Source organism: Pseudonaja textilis, chromosome 14, assembly GCF_049901715.1.
Source record: "Pseudonaja textilis isolate UNSWEBS1 chromosome 14, rPseTex1.2, whole genome shotgun sequence".
Taxonomy (NCBI): Eukaryota; Metazoa; Chordata; class Lepidosauria; order Squamata; family Elapidae; genus Pseudonaja; species Pseudonaja textilis.
In genome coordinates this window covers 14,420,491-14,439,373 of record NC_142003.1, presented here as the reverse complement: position 1 = coordinate 14,439,373, position 18,883 = coordinate 14,420,491, and the positions used below count along the sequence as shown (strand labels likewise).

The 18,883-nt window shown below is 41.8% G+C and overlaps 1 protein-coding gene across 1 annotated transcript in view; it reads left to right on the top strand.

Moving 5' to 3' along the window:
* USP7 (ubiquitin specific peptidase 7) overlaps window positions 1-18,883 on the top strand; it is a 91,520-nt gene that overhangs the window by 53,684 nt on the left and 18,953 nt on the right. Inside the window, exons 4-14 of the mRNA XM_026704099.2 lie at window positions 672-810; window positions 1,811-1,899; window positions 3,845-3,953; window positions 10,337-10,467; window positions 11,882-11,936; window positions 12,829-12,909; window positions 12,995-13,085; window positions 13,656-13,738; window positions 15,304-15,413; window positions 17,179-17,335; window positions 17,912-18,056. Coding sequence (XP_026559884.1) covers window positions 672-810; window positions 1,811-1,899; window positions 3,845-3,953; window positions 10,337-10,467; window positions 11,882-11,936; window positions 12,829-12,909; window positions 12,995-13,085; window positions 13,656-13,738; window positions 15,304-15,413; window positions 17,179-17,335; window positions 17,912-18,056 — 1,190 coding nt within the window. The remainder of the gene's footprint in view (window positions 1-671; window positions 811-1,810; window positions 1,900-3,844; window positions 3,954-10,336; window positions 10,468-11,881; window positions 11,937-12,828; window positions 12,910-12,994; window positions 13,086-13,655; window positions 13,739-15,303; window positions 15,414-17,178; window positions 17,336-17,911; window positions 18,057-18,883) is intronic.

The window sequence follows — 18,883 nt, the reverse complement described above, 5'->3', positions numbered from 1 at the left end:
ATCCTCAGTCAGCCAGGTAGAGTTGTCTGGAAGTTGAGTCATGGCAACCAGAGTTCTTTTTCTATTTGGTTTGAAACATTTCCCTGCTTATCCAAGTAGATCCAAGAAGAAGCTATTTTGATCAGCCGTGAAACATTTCCAACCAAAAAGAAATCCAGTTGCCATGACTCAACTTCTAGGCACACATGCAGAGGACTCATTTGTCACTTCTGAAAATTGGATGTTGGCTACAGGGTTGTTAGCCTCAGAGAACATAATGAGAACAGTGACTTGTTTTAGTCCAGGCTGGTATTTCAACCTTTGGCAACTTGCAGGTGTGTAGACTTCAACTCCCAGAATTCCCCAGCCAGTTTTCGAAAGTTTTTGAGGAGTTACGTTACTGCTTGAAAGGAGTAACATGTTTAACCTTAGAAGAAAATAATCAAATGAAATGGAAAATTTATGTGGGAAGTAGCATTTTTTTTTAAAAAAAAAAGCTTTGTTTAAAGGGGAAGCGGTTCATAAATTGCTTCCAGGATACTAATAATGGCTACCACTTCTGCGAGGTTACCAAAAGAACGTTTTAAATCCAGGAGTGACAAGAAATGAAGAGGCTTGCTCAGTAAAATGTAATTTATGAGTGGCTTTTCTGCAACACAGTGTGTCAAGTGTTATCTCTCTAACTATTGCAGGTCATGGTCTTGTCATGCGCAGGCAGTCCTCAAGATAATAAATTACAAGGACGATGAGAAATCTTTCAGTCGCCGGATCAGCCACTTATTCTTTCATAAGGAAAACGATTGGGGCTTTTCCAATTTTATGTCTTGGAGTGTAAGTAACTGCTTGCCACTGGGGATGGCGGGGAGGCAGGCGTGGCACGTTGCATGGGGTCTAGGACAGTTTGCCATAGCCAACTTGCTACGGCCAACTTTCCATGGGACAAGGTTGTAATATCAAAGAAATGGTAGAATAGAATCACTATTTAATCATTAAAAAAAGGATGCCAAAGAAGGGACAAAATGAAACGTGAATGACAACAATTAAAATATTTTTTAAAATTATTTTAATTAAATTTGAATAATTAATTTGAATTGTTCCGGGACGGCTTGTCTGTGGCGAGTTGTCCCATTCCATGTTGGATGGACTGGAATAGGAGTCTCCAACCTTGGCAACTTTAACACTTGGGGACTTCACCTCCCAGAATTCCTCAGCAGCAAACTCCATAAGTCTTAAAGTTGCCAAGGTTGGAAACCCCCGGACACATCACAAGCCAGGTTGAAGTGGAGTTGTGGGTAGCTTGACCACCATATCTTCTCTCCTTCCCGTCTTAGCTTAAAGTAATTTTTTCAGAAACTTCTTTGTGGAGTGAAGCCTTCGTAATCTGAAATCCCTGGAGTCAAATTGCAGGACAGCCAAGCGGAGTCTCATTAAAGCATCCTGAGATGCAGAGCTCAAAAGCTAACTTTGTGTTCACAAATACCTTCTCAGCAGCTCTCTAAGATCAGGAACAGACAAGAAGCCACTTCTGTAATAGAAGAAGTGGCTCTGCACCGCACCCCTACCAGTCCCCTTTGCCTCCCAGTTAATTGTGTTTGCAATTGTCAAGCTGTCAGTGGCTTCTATTGATTTCTAGAAATGGCCATCTGTTGACAGCTTGAGACATCCCCATATCATTTGAGCTCAGTGATAAAAATTGATGTATGTTTATATTGACTTGAGCCGCAGATTGAAACATGACCTTTCAGGAACGGAAGAGCCCAAAAGATTATTGCGTCTGGTTTTGATCTTCTTGGTTCAATCCTTTCCTTCTCTCATTTTTTTTTTTTGGTAGGAAGTTACTGATCCAGATAAAGGCTACATAGAAGATGACAAAGTCACTTTTGAAGTTTATGTTCAGGCTGATGCTCCTCACGGTGTGGCGTAAGTAGCCTTTGCTCTTTTGTTCTTTCTTGGAGGGGGAAAAATAACTTGCTTAACTTTTTCCTTTGCAGTTTTTTTTTGTTTTCAGACTTATGAGCTATTTTTAAGAAACATTACAATTTTTTAAATGGTGGGGTTAAGAGAGGGAAAACTCATATTTTTCTATCTTAAATCTCTTTCACCAAGTCAAAGACTTACTCCTTCTCACATGTAATCCTTGCCTAATTAATACATTAGTTAACAAGATTAACAAACAATCCCTACCATGTTTTCAATTTTCTTCTAAGGAACTGATATAAAATGGAAGAAGGAGGGATTGTAATTACAGGATCTTCCTTCAAATGGAGCTGGTTTCTTGGAAAGACCTTCAAGTTCTAGGACGGATGGATGAACACACACACACACACACACACACACACACACACACACACCAGTGAAGGAATCCTCATACCACCTAGATAAATGGCTGTTCAGTGTTTTCCTGAAAACCTCCAGTGGTGAAACACTCCCAACTTCAGAAGTCAGGTTTTCCTGAGAGGTTCCCCAGCTTGGTCCATCTCTCACAGGGTCCTTTGTTCATCTTGGAGGAAAGGATTGTCTTCAGCAAGTAGAAAGTCCTTTCCTTAATTGCTTTCAAAAATCAAGAAATGAACACCGTTTTGATCCTTCCCAGGGTTTTAGTGAACAGGGTATTGGAAACAGGCCCATTTCGTCACTTCCTGTATTTCTGGAAATACCGGAAGTGATGAAATGGGCCCATTTTTCGGCCTCCAAAGGCTGCAGAGGCTTCCCTCGAGCCTCTGGGAGGCCGAAAAAGGCCTCAAATGGGCCGAAAATCAGCTGGGAGGCACGCAGTGCAGGTAAGGGGGCAGGGGAGTCTTCTGGGTGCTGGCATGCGAGCGCACATGCAATTTTCAGCATAGGAGCCCAAAAAGGCCATCCACCACTGGTCTACACAGTAATCCTCCTCTCTCCACAGGACGTGGAGAGTCCTTGACTTACAGCAGTTATTTAGTGACCGAAATTACTTTGACATTGAAAAAAGTGACTCATGACCATTTTTCATAGCAATAACATTAAGCACTTAGAGACTTATATACCGCTTCCCAGTGCTTTACAGCCCTCTCTAAGCGGTTTACAGTCTCTTGCCCCTAATAATCTGGGTCCTCATTTTACCCACTTCGGAAGGATGGAAGACTGAGTCAACCTTGAGCTTGAACTGCAGAATTGCTGGCAGTCGGCAGAAGTAGCTGGCAGGACTACATTCTAACCACTGTGGCACTTAAGACCATTGTGGCATCCCTCAGGGTCATGTGATTAAAATGCAGATGCTTGGCAACTGGTTCATATTTATGACGGTTGCAGTGCCCCAGTTATCCTTTTTTACAACCTTCTGGTGAGCAAAGTCCACAGGGGAGGCCAGGTTCATTTTACCACAATGTGACTAATTAACAACAAGTGCAATGATTCACTTAACGAACATCTCACTTAGCAACAGAAATTTTGGCTCAATTGTGGTCGTAAGACAGGGACTACCCATATTGTAGAATCAGTATAGACTTTGTTGCTTATAAATTTTAGCATTATGGTCAATAATTCAGTTTCGAACAAATCATTTCGCAGGGGCAAAGCTTCTAAGCAGCTTTCATTTTTCAGACACATGACTTTTTCTTTGCAAATTGCTACATCTTTGATTTTAATTTCTCTTTTTGGTATTGTTGCTTTGTTCGAAGTCTTGAAAAGACTTCAGAATTCTGAACATGTGTACTGTTATCCTAATTGCTTCATAACAGATGCGCGATTTGCTGACAGTTAAATTTGAACCAGCCGGATTTCGTTGATGAAAACCAAGCTTCTAGCTTGGTTTCAATGGTGTGTGTGTGTGTGTGTGTGTGTAAACGTGTGTATGCCCAATTCTTATATCCCAATTCTTTGAATATTCCAGATGGGACTCAAAGAAGCACACAGGTTATGTGGGGCTGAAGAACCAAGGTGCAACCTGCTACATGAACAGTTTGTTACAGACATTATTTTTCACAAACCAACTACGAAAGGTAAATAAATACGTATTTGAAATGGACTGTGGTTAATATATATGTTTGTATGTATAGCATATGAATCAATCAATCTACAGTATTATACCTTTTTTCTACACACACACACACACACACACATATACACATGCACACACACCACACACACACATATATACTTTTGAGAGAGGGCATCAGAATGTCTTTTTTAACATGTGCCAGTGTGTACAAGAAATGTACTGCTGACCAACATTGGTATATATTGCATTGGAGAAGAAAACATTACGGCCACTCCCCTGGGTTTATTTCAGTGTTTGAATTTACCTGTGATATTTGCAAGATGCAATATTTGTGGTTTTCTCCCATTGGAATCTTAATTTGTTGCTCCTGTTGTGTTTTGTGCTGGAGTATTTCCCCCCCCCCCCCAATAGCGGTCTCTTTATGTAACGGAGACAGCCCTGCTATTAAAGAGGAGGCGATTGTGCACAGTCATCATAGATTAAGTCTTGTGACTCGTGCGCCCAAGCAAGGCTTTCCAAGCACCGCGAAGAAGCAGCGCTTAGCAGCAGCAAAGCTAACGGAGATTCACATAAGTGAAAGGAAGAGGGCAGTGCCATTTTATCCCTGATTGCCAATTATAAAACGGCATCTCAGAACTACCCACCGCCATTGTCGTCACAAGCTCCCATGTTCCTTATTCAGAAAAAACAGGGTTAAGTGGGCTGCGGTTTGCATTTTGTTCCATTGTGAATTTTGTCGTTAGGTTTCTTCCGTGAGCAAAAAGGCTCTTCCAGAGTTTTTCCTGCTCAGTGTTTTAAGTTTTGATCGGACTTTACAGAAAGGATAAATGCGAACGGCCGGGAACAGCCATCTTTTCTCGTAAAAACCTGTTGTTGTTTTTTCTGCGAAGAACTCCTGAAAGGAATGTTTTCTGTCCCACCCACTCCTTACAGGTGGTCCTCGGGTTACAATTGAGCCCAACGTTTCTGTTGCTTAAATGAGACCTTTGTTAAATGAGTGTCATGCCCTTGTTAGAGTTGGACTCTGAGGGAGAAGAGGAACAGCCGACAGGGAGTGGAAGTGTGGCTCAGGAGGTTGTGGAGGAGGCTGGGCAGTCAGAGGAGGACCCAGGCCCATCCCCTCTCCATCCTAGGACACGCAGGGAGGGACGGAGAAGGAAACAACTTGGCTTACGAGAGAGGAAGCGGCCATGATTCCCCTCATTGGTTGCTGCTGGGGAGAATAATATATCAGAGAGAGACAGGTAAAACTGCCAGAAGCAAAGCGTCTGTTATTTTGGGCTGAAGTTATCTTGTTTGGCGTCCTTCCAACAGATTGTGCCTTGTTATCTCCTTGCAGTTGGTAATTACTTATCCTGGCCCGTTGTGGAAATTCCTTCATTGTAGTTTGTTTTGTTTTTTTTATTTCACCTCTATCAGCTCATTAAGTTTGCTTAAGTATTGCTTTCTTCTGAAGACTATTATTGAATTCGTTTTATCTCCAACTGAGAATTATTGTACAGTGGGGCCAGTTGGAGGCATTATAAAGGACATTTATTTACATTGTGGATTTTGTTACATTGGAGTTGCACAACAGGTCATCACAAGTGGTCACTAAACAAACAAATATATAACTTGAGAGTTACCTGTATGTTGGAGATGAGAAGGACATTTTCATGTTGTTGATCACTTTTTCCCCCTACGCCAAAGGTGGTATTCAGCCAGTTCTCACTAGTTCTGGAGAATCGGTAGCGGAAATTTTGAGTAGTTGGGAGAACCGGCCAATCCCACGTCTGACTGGCCCTGCCAACCCCATCTCTTCTCTGCCTCCCATTGAGTCCCAGCTGATTGGCTGGGTCTCCGCCCTGCACAGGAGAACGGAGCTGGAAAGCAGGCTATTTGGGGTGGGGAAGGAATGGGGATTTTGCAGTGACCTTCCCCTGCCACGCCCACCAAGCCCCACCCACAGAACCTGTAGTAACAAAATTTGAATCCCACCACTACCCAATCAATGCTCCTACCCCATCCATGCTCCCATGATTGAGTTTGCTAAGTTACCGTGACAAACGCAGTAAGATCTCCACATTTGAAAGAAAAGAGGTAATGGAGCACAGGAAAAGTGCAGACGAGAGAGGCAGAAATATCAGGGAGATAAAAGAGTCTCCCTATGAGATAAGGCTAGAAAATTTATAGGTTGTCCTCAACATACGACCATGACAGAGCCCCAAATGTGTGTTGCTAAGTGAGTTTTGCCCCATTTCGCGACCTGTCTCGCCACACCTGTTAAGTGAATCCCTGCAGTTCTTCAGTTAGTAACACGGTTGGCTGCAACTAATGCGATTGAAGCATTTTAAAATTCACTCCTCGCGGCGTAAAGAAAGTGGGCAGACGGAGGTCCTTTTGGACCTTTCCAGACAGTCGAACCAGAACCTGACTCCGGTGGAAGAATTGGCGTAGATAAAAGAAAGCACACGCAAACTCCCCCGCAGGCTCTTTCATCCTATCAGACGCTTCACCACCAGTCGTGGCCATTAGCTCAGGTGGCTTTTAAACCTGTTGGAATAAATTTTACGGAGGATGAGTCTTTGAGGGCTTTTGATCTCGAACACACACACACACACACACACACACACACACACACACACACACACAAATGTCAGAGGTAGCAGGAAATGCCGTCACAGACCAATTTCAGCAACTTCCAAGGATGCTTTCAGTCCGAGAGGCTTTGATCCTTTCAGAAGCACAATAAGCAGGAATGCTTGGATTTTCATGGCTGCTCCACTCCATACACTTGAGGAAAGTAATGAGCAGGTTAAATTATTTTCTCCCACTCCGCTATCCTATTTCCTTACGTCTAGTTGCTTTAGTTGAGCAAAGAAAACGTTTTTCTTGGGTTTTGATGGCCCTAAAAAGTGCCAAACTACCTTACCCTTTTTAAAAATGTGTCCACATTGTTGTTTTTTAAAACCGGAAAGCTTCATATTTTGGTTTGTTATCATCTTTCTGGTTAATAATGAGGGTCCTTCATTGTTTAGGCATTGTGCCAAAAGAGAGCCACCTGCCCCGATATTTTTGCTTCTCATTTCTAGAGCGCTTTATTTCCCATCTCTAGTTCTTTGATCTTAGATAGGAAACCGCAAAGCCAACTTTGCAAAATTAATTACCCCCCCCCCGATAATTTGGCCTTTTTGTCTGGAGAGGTTGGAACTAGAGTCCGATACTTTGAAAGTGTCCAATGGCAGACAGCAGTTCCCCCAAATCAGGAAGAATATCAGCCTGGAATTCCTGGGACCTTTGGGGGGGGGGCAGGGGGGGAAATGAGTGGGTTTTTGTTTTGTTTTTCAAAATCTGACAAATCAAAAGCTGATGGGCACTTCCATTTCGCCTCTTAAGCACAGCATCTGTTTGTCAGGTAGGACTTCAGTGAGGAAGACATTCAATATGTTTGGATATTCGTAGCTCAGGTTATTCAGTAATATATTCAGTAATAAATGTGGTTTGCTTAGTTTTCTATATTTTTCCCATTTCCCCCCGGCCTTAAATCTATTAAAGGAGTTATATCATATTGCTTGAAACTGCTCTGCAAGCGTGATGGGTGGTACAGAAATTTAGTAAAAAAAAATAGATTAAAAAGCAAAATCTTCTTTCCCTGATCCTATGCTGCTTGACTGCTCCCATCCTTGTCCTTTGGGTCTCTGTAGATGTGCCTATACATGTACCCCAATAATAGATTTTAAATACCAACCCAAGGTTTGAAAAAGGGGGAGGGTTTTTTAATTTTATTTGCTGGAAGAAGTATTTTGTTCAAAAGTCAAACTTAAGCCCTGGTTGATCTTCTCTTCACCTGTTTAGACTTATTTAGATTGCGTAGCAGGTTCTTTATGATGCTATGGTCAGAATTATTGGGTTCTGTTCTCCCGTTCATCAACTTTTAAGTTCATTGTAATTTTGCTTTTTGCAGTCCACCTTTTAATCTCCTTAGGGCCCTTGACTGGGTCATGGTTGTTCTCATCGCTTCCCAGAACTGTTGATGCCGTCTGTCAGTAGACTTTCACAATCCTTTCTACCTTACATCACAGGTTCACAAATGGAATCAGGGCTGTTCAGTATACAGAGCAAGTGGTCAGCCACCAGGGTGGATAAAACTTGATGGTTTCTTTTTTTTTTATTGGATTTTTAAATTTTAAATTGGATTTTTTTAAAATTTAAATTGGATTTTTTTAAATTTTTTATCAAATTTATTTTAATAAAATGTTTTTGGAATAAACATCTATCTAAAGATAGTTTTCCATTTAAGGTACATTAATAATTTAGTTTATTCAGCATGAAATGGAGCTTAGTTATGCAGCATGAGGCTGTATATTTTGCAATATTGGGACTATCGGTCAGTCAACAGCAGGACAGAGGAGGAGCCGCTGCAGGACAGAGATTACAGTTGCTCTTCAAAAATTGTGATTTAAATCAAGTTGATTTAAATCCAGCCTTTTTACTAGTGATTTAAATTGTGATTTAAATCGCCTTGATTTAAATCAAATCCACCCTGTCAGTCACTGAGCTCCATTCATTCTCCAAAGTTGACTCCCAATGTTTGTTGAAACCAGGTCAATAAAATACAATTCTGGGAAATAAACATCTCCTACTTCTGCAGCAGCTCCAGAAACCTTGACCATTGAATTCTTGCAGACAGAAATTTTCCATTTTATTTTGCGGAGCACCGTTAGAAGATTGCAACGCATACTTATCCCACTCATAATACCTTGTATTGCCTTATGTAAGAGGGAAGAGGGAAGCATAATCTATTGCAAACATTATCCTAAATTTTGACCCAATTCAGCCTGCTATATAAAGCAAAATGTGAGTGTGATCGGATCAAAGAGCACATTGGCCAGTGTGAGAACAAGTGCTGCCCTGGATTTTACTCTGACACGGACTTGAAAGGGCATCCCATAGAAATCAGCATACTCCTACAAGCATTTGACCAAGAGCTTGGGGTGGTGTGTGTGTGTGTGTGTGTGTGTTTATCTGTCTGTCTGTGAGTTTGGTATTCAGAATTGTTCTGGAGAGATAGGTTAGAAGCTGGACAGCTCCCAGGATCAAATTTTTCTTGACAGGGGAGTTACTACCAGAAGAAGCTGCTCTGTGGAATAGATAGAATAGGTCTGTCAAGTGCTTCGAACTGCAGGAGCCCTGCCTGAGGCACGGCCTCAATTGGAATATGGCACAGCTCTATTTCTTGGTGTCCTTCAGATGCGTCTGGACTCCTCCACTAGGAGGGCAGCGCGGTGACTCAGGGGTTAAGAGGCTGGGCCTTTTGGCTGGAAAGCCGGCAACCCAGGTTCGAGATTCGAGCACCACACGAAGGGGTGCCCTCTTGTTTCGCTCCAGCTCCTGGCAGTTCACAAGCATGCAAATGCAAGTAGATAAATAGGTACCACTTCGGTGGGAAAGTAGCAGCATTCCATGACATCATGCTTGGCCAGACAACTGTGGAAATGTCTTCAGACAAAGCTGGCTCAGTGGCCTTGAAACGGAGACGAGCATTACCCTCTAGAGTCGGCAGTGACTAGCGGAGTAAAATCTGCAGAGTCTCCTTTACCTTTTACTACGGCTTTGCAGTTGAGAGAGTTTTATGGCCCTAGGGGAACTGAGCTTTCTCACTCCAGCTGAGAAACGTGCACTTCTCTTTGGTTTTGGGGAGAATGACTTGTGGCGGGGGGAGAACATCCGATGGCCCGTTTTGTTTAACAGTGGACCTTGGTCCCGTTTGCAATTTATGAACCTATCTTTATAACAATATCCCAGGATCATGCGTATGTGAGAGTAGAGACTGGATATAAGTCAACAGAAAAGCAGTATGAAATGCAGTCTTGTTCAGAGACTCTTTTCTCCACCCCTAATCCCGTGTCATATCGTAAGTACTGAGCGAAATCTTAAAGTGCCACTTTCCCAGACTCAAACCAAGGGGCTGCTTTGGTGGTAGTTTAGGACTCCAAAGACCAACCTATTGCCTAAACGTAAACAGCCTTTCACTGTCAGCAGCCTGGGTTGCCGTTGGATATCGCAAAGCAGGTTGTTCAGGAGTATTTAACTGAATTGGCCAGCAAATCACCACAGGGAACCAGGCATTAGATGAAAAAAACAAAACATCTATGGAGATTCTCTGTCATCCAGGTCGTAGTTGTCCCAAAAGGCAAAGTGGACTTTGTTTTTCCTTGAAGACGTTTCACTTCTCATCCAAGAAGCTTCTTCAGTTCTGACTCAGTTTTTGGATGAGAAGCGAAACATTTTCAAGGAAAAAAACCAAGTCCAGTTGCCGTTTGGAAAAAACCACCTTTTGGGACCCGACATTAAAAACAAAAGGACTTTTCCAGAATTTAAACTCAACTTACGTGTGCTTTTTAGGCTGTATATATGATGCCTACCGAAGGAGACGACTCTTCAAAAAGTGTTCCTTTAGCGTTGCAGAGAGTCTTCTATGAACTTCAACATAGCGACAAACCAGTAGGAACTAAGAAGCTAACAAAATCTTTTGGGTAAGTGCTGGAAAGGTTTCCAAGAGTTCTTCAACCGCTAAGCGATTAGCAGAAGTTTCTGGGGCTTTTCAGAAGTGTTTTTTTTTTTCCTGATCTTTTAAATCGTGTACCTTTTGTGAGTGCAGATGGTACCTTATTAGGGCTGCAACAAAATTAAAGTGTGTTTAATAGATTAACCCCACAAATCTTAATCTCTGTATTGATTGAACTTGCATATGGGCAGAAACGATGTCTTTTTTTTTTTAAAAAAAAAAAAGCTTGCTGGCATAATTAGGAGGCATGTGCACGTGCAAGAATTAAACCTCTTTTAATCAATTAAACATTGCAGCACTACTTAGCTGTGGCACCTAGCGCACTCTGGCACTGAATAAATATGGCTGGGGCTGGGGCCTGTGAGTAATTTAAGGTAGTTTTGTTGCATCTTAAAATAGTGCCTACATCAATGAAAACCCCTCACTCGAAGTCCTTAATAGCCTGCTACCAATATCCTGTCATTCTTAAGCATCCCTTGAAGGAAGAAAGTAGCAGGCCTGGTTCTCAGGGGGCGGGGGAAGAAATTGGCATTCATGACTTCAAAGCAGGAGACGGCCCTTTTATGACCTGTACGCTTCAACTCCCAGAATTCCTGATCCAGCCATGCTGACTCAGGAATTCTGGAAAATTAAAAGTCCACGAATCATAAAAAGTCCATGATTCCCCACCCGCTGCTCTAAACTACCAATGAACTTGAGGTTTAGGACATTCTTACAGCCAAGGGATTGTAGCCTTTTCCCGCTTGGCTGCGGATGATCTTGCTTGATAGGAGAGATCCCAACACCATATGTGAGACCTCATGTTGAAGACAGGACGTTTCTCCAGAACTTCTTGGAGAAAATTCCTTCATCAGCATTGTCTTGATTCTTAAACCAAACCAGCCTGCAACACATGAAGTCAAAGGAGAATATTGCAGAATATTCACAAGATTAATAATACAGAGTCTTGCTCTGTGCTCCACCGTTTATGTTCCTTCAATTTTATTTATCATCAGAGATCAATCTTTGCCCCCCATTTTTTAAACTCATCTTTGTTGCAGCACTCTTTGCTAGATAACTTTCTTCTATCATATAACACCCCATTGGGGCAGCTGCCCGGCCTCCTTGGTGTAAGGTTAAGCTACCGTTGTGATTTTCTTTCCAACAGAAAGAAAAGTGTGTGTACACGTGACCAGCAAGCCATTCAGAAGAGAGCAAAATGCAGCCTTTGATGATTCATTAAGAGATTAACTGAATTCCCAAATGCTTCAAAGCTAATCTCATTTTAATATGTCCTTTTTTGTTTGTGCACCGAATCAGATGTATTGGATGCTTGTGTGGTTGCTTTCCAATGTTAGCATTTTATAAGAGGCCCTTTTTTGTTTTGTTTTGTTTTAATAAAGATGGGAGACTTTAGACAGCTTCATGCAACATGATGTTCAGGAATTATGTCGAGTGGTACGTATTGTTTCTCTTTTCTTTTCACTCAGCAGTATTCAAACCGAGATTCCTGTCCTTTGTTTATGCAGCCTCTGCATAAGGAATAATCACATTAAGTGCACGCTTTTAATAATGGCACTTAATTCCAGGTCCGTTGGATTGATGGATTTTAAATTTGGTCTTGGCCCCTTCCATTTTCTTACCCTGGTTTCACCTTCTTTTTAAGGTGCAGATTCCAGCATGTCACTCAAAAGCAAATGTGGTCCCAAATGCCTGAAAAACGGGGCCTTTTGTTGGTTTGTAGAGTTTGATGGGCCAAAAGCCTTCACCGGGGCTGAGCTCAGATTTATACAATCACAGCAGATGATAGCCTTTCCCTTGATCCCAAGAAGCTTAAGTTAATATTTGGATGAGAGACCCCTGAGGTATACACAGGTTAGACCGGGAAAAGAATGGTCCCCACCCTTGAAAAAAGGCAATGGCAAACATTTCCATATTGTTACCAAGGGAACTATAGGGAAATGGTTATGAGGTCACTTGGAGCGCAGTTTGGCTCCGAGGAAGCTTTTCTTTGACAAGTGGAGAACCTATTTGATGAGCGGAAGAACTGAAGGGTTGTGTAAATTTGTTTTCCTGCTGGTAATGGCCGTCTCCACCTTTCTTAAGATGAGAAGATGCCATTTTGAAGTCTTCAGAACCTGCAATCAGACTTAAGAAGAAAACCAAATAATTACCTGGCTGGGCTGCATGAGAGATAGCTGAGCATCTCTCTCTCTCTCCCTCTCCCTCCCTCCCTCCCTCTCCCTCCCTCTCTCTCTCCCTCCCCCCCCCCTCTCTCCCCAGAGTTGTCTGAGATAAAATCCTAATGGCTGCTCATTATTAATTCAGGCGTTCTGTTTTTCTTCTTCAGTTGCTTGATAATGTCGAAAACAAAATGAAAGGCACCTGCGTCGAAGGCACCATCCCTAAATTGTTCAGAGGGAAGATGGTGGTATGTATTGGACTTGCGGGGCGGAGGACGAACGGTTGCATTGTTCACCTGTCTCGATGTCCCAATGCCTTGTTTTTATTTGCAGTCCTATATCCAGTGCAAACACGTAGACTATCGATCTGAACGAATAGAGGATTACTACGATATTCAACTTAGTATAAAAGGAAAGAAAAGTAGTAAGTATGTGTGTTCTCTTAAGTAAGAATTCATGTGCCTCAGAGAAGCCCTTCTTTCGATTAAGATTAGATTAACAGAGTTGGAAGGGACCTTGCGGGTCATCTAGTCTCACCCCCCCGCCCAAGCAGGAGACTCTACACAATTTTTGACAGATGGCTGTCCAATCTCATCTTGAAAGTCTCAAGTGATGAAGCTCCCATAACTTCTGTTCCATTGGTTGATTGTTCTCATGTCAGAAAATTCTCCTTATTTCCAGGTTGAGTCTCTCCTTGCAGACATTTCATTACCCAACTAGGTGACATCATCAGTGTAGAAGGGAGTGGGGTTTACTCCCTATCTGCAAGCAAACAACCAAGCTCAGAGAGCACCAAGGACTCCTAAACCATTCTTCTATTAAATGCAGTGTCTGATTTGTATTATTGGAAATTAGCCCCCTGCTCTATTTAGTTCCAAAATATCTTGGTTTAGTTGGGGTTGGGTGGGGAGAGTTGTGCCCACTGAAACTTTTCATGCATTTTTAATATGAAGTATATATATAAAACTTTTTTCTTCTTTCTTGTCTCTTTCAGTCTTTGAGTCTTTCATAGATTATGTTGCAGTGGAGCAGCTGGATGGAGACAATAAATACGATGCAGGGGAACATGGCTTGCAGGTACTTAGCCTTCAGCTGGGTCTGTGGAATTGCAAAAGATGCCAGAGAAACATAGCTTCCCCAAAGCAGCATGTTTGTTTATTGAAGTGTGTTTGTTTATTAACTATGCTCCCCAGCGGTGCCATTCAACGAGTTCGGTGAGTGCGCGCCCAGCATTTAGAAAAGACCATTTTTAGCTATAATACTTACCTTCTCTGCAGCCCCAGTGAGTAAAACAGCTGATGCATGAAAAAAACAAGGAAATAAATCACAGGAAAAGGGCAGCCCCCCAATCATCACCACAACTGAGCCCCCAAACATCTGTTGCTAAGTGAGACAGTCGTTAAGTGAATTTTACCCCATCTTAACAACCTTTCTTGCCACACTTGTTAAAGGAATCGCCGTTAAGTGAGTAACTCGGTTGTAAAATGAATCTGGTTGCCCCACTGACTTTGCTGCTCGGAAGGTCGCAAGAGGGGATCACGTGGCCCCTGGGACACAGCAACGGTCATAAATAAGAACCAGTGACCTTGGGAAGGCTGCAGTGGTCTTAAGTGTGAAGAACAGTCATAAGTCCACTGTTTTCAGTGCCGTTGCTAACTTTGGATTCTCGAGCCAAACTTCCAATAACTTCGAAGGATTCATTGCCCTGTATGAAGCCAACTCTGGCCTATGTAATTTACAGTCCCCTGTGACCATGTTCCCCCCCTCCCTCCCCCCTGGGTGTCTCATAAACCAGATTCTCCAATTGAGCACATTCAGGGGCTGGATGTCATCCTTCATGTTCTCCAATTAAATATATTCACGGGCAAAAGCTCTGGTAGTTTAGTTACAATCTTTTAAAGATAAGCGTTGGAATGTACTTTTGCTTTCAAACTGCTGCACTGCTCTTCCAGATTTTCCTCCCCCCCCCTTTATTATTTACTTATTTTTTAATTTTTTATTGGTTTTTAAGTCGAACATAGACAAACATAACATAAAAACATCAAGTCATCTTCCATGTATATACATACAGTGTGCCGGTTGGTTTACAAATTGTTTTGTGCTTCCATTTTGTAGTCTTCAATTACAATTACATTGTATATATTCTCATATTGTCAATCAAGTATTAAATACGTTAATATCATTGTTAATCAGTCATTTGACTGTACTTTTATTCGTTCATGTTTTTTGAAATAATCATATTTTACTTAATTTGTTTTATGACAGTTCATATTATCTCAAATCTATCCTACAATCATTTTGTAGATATAATAAGAAAAGAATGCATCTTTATATATTTATTATTTTCTAAGAATCTACATATTTCATTACCATGTTTTATTGTCTAACCATTGATAGAATAGATCCCAAATTTGTATAAAATGGTTTATCATCTTGTTCTTCCCCCCCCCCCCTTTTTTTTTAATGGCAACTACTAAAACAGGCATAGGAATGTTTTATGAGTTGACACAGTTGTAAGTCGAGGGTTGCCTGTTTTATGCCACGCTGGGACCCACTTCTCCATTCTGGTTGGAAACCGTTTTTTTCAGCGGATGAAGCATAACTCAATTGTGCGTTTACGTATCCGTCTGTTTGACCCACAGGAGGCAGAAAAAGGGGTAAAATTCCTAACATTGCCACCTGTGCTGCACCTACAGCTCATGCGTTTCATGTACGATCCCCAGACGGACCAGAACATCAAAATAAACGACAGGTAACAGTACATTTATGAGTGTCGCTCAGGATTCTAACACGGGGTTTCCATTGCTGCTGCGTAGATGATGGTCATTTTATAGCTAGTCGCTGCATGTCCGAGGCAATGCCCCTGGATGCTCAGGGAGCAATGCGTAACACTGAAAAAGTTCGCTTTCAGCAAATAGCAGTAGCACTTAGACTTACAGCATATGCGCTTTACAGTGCTTTCCAGCCCTCTCTAAGCGGTTTACAGAGTCAGCCTCTTGCCCCCACAACAATCTGGCTCCTCATTAGACCCACCTTGGAAGGATGGAAGGCTGAGTCAACCTGGAGCCTGATGGGATTCGAACTGCCAAATTGCAGGTAGCTGGCAACCAGCAGAAGTAGCCCCTGCAGTACTGCACTCTAACCACTGCACCGCAGAGGCCCCTTGGAATGGAAGACACTAGCTGGAATCCTGGGGTCTTGCTTACATGATTAGAACAAGCCTCAGGTCCCTGTGGAGATTCTCAGGTCCCAGTTGTCCCAAAGGTAGCTTCTTTTTCAAGAAGCAGCTGGACTTTCTGGTTTTTCTTTGAACACTCTTCGCTTCTCATCCAAGAAGCTTCTTCAGCTCTGACTGGATGGTCGAGAATGGAAGGACTTATACTCCTTGCAGACAGAGCTGGTTATCTGCATACTTTTAGTGTGTCGTTAAGGTCACCTGGAGGTTTATCTGTGTCCTCAGGGTCACCTGAGTGGTATAAATGGGTGTGGGAAAGGATGCAAATGACCAGGTCTGTCTGCAAGGAGTATAAATCTTTCCATTCCCCATCATCCTGTGTCAGAGCTGAAGAAGTTTCTTGCATGAGAAGTGAAACACCTTCAAGAGAAAAAATAAGTCCAGTTGCCTCTTGAAAAAAGCACCTTTGGGACAACAAACCTCATGGCCTTCAGAGCTGTTGTTGTATCTTGAGCTCTTTGTACCAGCAGGAAACTTCAGGGAAGGGACTGCTGTCTCTCCCCCCGCCCAACCCAACCCAGTTTTTAAGAAGAGCCCTCATCCTTTCCAGAAATGCTTTTGGTAATAAATAGACGGTCTCTATCTTCACCAAGTAGAGTTGGGGAAACCATGGGCAATTTATTAAAAAAAAAAAAAAAAACCAGGTGAGGTGAATTGGCAGAAGGCCATTCCTCTCTGTGTTGTGTCCTTTCGGTAAATTATGTAGAAATACTCCGCTTCGTTTGTGGACTCTAGCTTTTGCAACAAGACTAAAATTGATGAGGTAGCTGCAGATACATCCTAACCTCGGTTTTCATGGAATTAGGAAGATGAGGAAAAATTGAAATGTTTCTGTGGGCTGATTTCAGAACCTGCAACAGGAAAACTTCTAGTAGTTCTCTCTCACTCACCCACATTCTCCCTTTCTTCCCTCCCTTCCTCTCTCTCTCTTTCCTTCCTTTCTCCTTCCATCTTTCCCTCTCTCCCTCCTTCTCTCCCTCTTTCCTTCCCTCCTTCCTTCCCTTATTCTCTCCCTCCCTCTTTCTTCCTTTCTTTCTCCTTCCCTCCATCCTTCCTCCTTTACAGTTCCAGGCACTTAACAAACAATCATAGACAGCCCAAAAATTCTGCAGTAAAGTGATAAAAATTGATGGTACCTCTACTTAATAAGAAACCTAGCAATACAACTGATACAACGAAGATGACGCACTTATCTGATGATGCACTTGATTACTGCATGCGTTTCTAAACCACGTGTAACTCTTCTCCCCCCTTCCCCCTCCCCCCACTATTTTTGTAAAAGGTTTGAATTTCCTGATCAGTTGCCTCTGGATGAATTCTTGCAAAAAACTGATCCTAAAGATGCTGCAAATTATATTCTTCACGCAGTGCTCGTACACAGTGGTGACAACCATGGAGGGCATTATGTTGTTTACTTGAACCCAAAGGGAGATGGAAAAGTAAGTCAGAAAAACCATCAGGTATTAAACGGAAAGTCCTTTAAATAAGCACTTATTAACAATTTTAGCATCAGGAATGATATATATTTTCCTCACATATAATGTCTTGGAAATCGTTAACTAAGATTTTAGAAAAGTTATCAGTCTGTTTTATCAGATGTCTGGGGGGAAAACTGTTTGCATAACTTGAATAATCTATAGTTTCTATTTAAATGCTGCTAGATATTAAGTTTTTTTTTTTTTAAGAAATAGCCACGCAATCTTCTTTCTGTATGCTATGTTTAACATGCAAAAGGAATTTGAAACAATTCCAGTATGAAGGAACAAGCAAGGAGAAACTGGATCAGTTCTGGGAATTTCCTTGGCTTGCACAGTCTAGAATCAGCCCTAACAACTCAAGAGAAACTCCGGGGTCAAACTGGAGTCTTGTCAGTTCTGAACTGGTCTGCTTGCTACAGGGCAGTTTGCAGTGCTTAGAACAAAATTAGAATTCTAAGTTTTAAGTTTCTAAAATTTAGAACATGAACGTTTTATTGAATACTTGCCGTTTTTAAATTCACTGCTTTATTTTCACAGTGGTGTAAATTTGATGATGACGTTGTATCTAGATGTACAAAAGAAGAAGCAATTGAGCATAACTATGGAGGCCATGATGATGACCTGTCTGTGCGACACTGTACCAACGCATACATGTTGGTTTATATCAGGGAGTCAAAGCTAAGTAGGTGCACCAGTCATCTGTTGAAATGTAAAACAGGCCTGAATGTTGACTTTCTCCATGCTGTATTTAAGAACTGTCTCACACGTTGCACTTCTGAGACCACACTTGCAGAACTGATGCTAACATGAAGGGAAGGCAATTGAGGTTTACAATTACAAGGAGAGTGTTGTTTCTCTAATTACTTAAAAGTATATACTTTAAGGTGGTATCTGCCAGGTTTCTTGTTGTGAAAAAGGAAGAAACCTAAGTATTTAAAGAAACCTGATTCCTGGACACTCGCTTTCAAAAAGGGATTGGGGGAAAAAAAAGCTAGATACCGCATGGTCTCCATCTGAAGGATGATATTGAACATGTTTTTTATAGCAAATCCTACACTTTGGAATATTTCATAATACAAGGGTTTGACATTTAAAATTTGGCCATTGCCCTCCATTTTAGAGCAGTTAAAAAAGCCAAAAAACAAAATAATCTGCTTCTAAGCAATAAATAAATACAAGGCTTAAGCTATTGGCAGCTCAAGGATCCAGAATGAACTTATCTGAAGCTCTGCTTGTTGTTTTAAATTTATCTCTCTTTCTTCAAATGAAGACATGCACAACTAATGCATGTGGCATGCTGAGTACAGAAACATTTCTAAAATCCTACTGAAGAAAATGCTGACCTTCAGAGATGCAGTAATTTGTATCCTCTGTTTTAAAAAACGGATGACGTGTGCTTAACAGTCATCCTGATGTCATTTTGGGCAGTGAACTTAGTGGACTCTGCAATCCAGACAGCTGTTAAGAAATTGTGTTAAGAAGCTTAACATTACAAAGGAATGTTGTGTC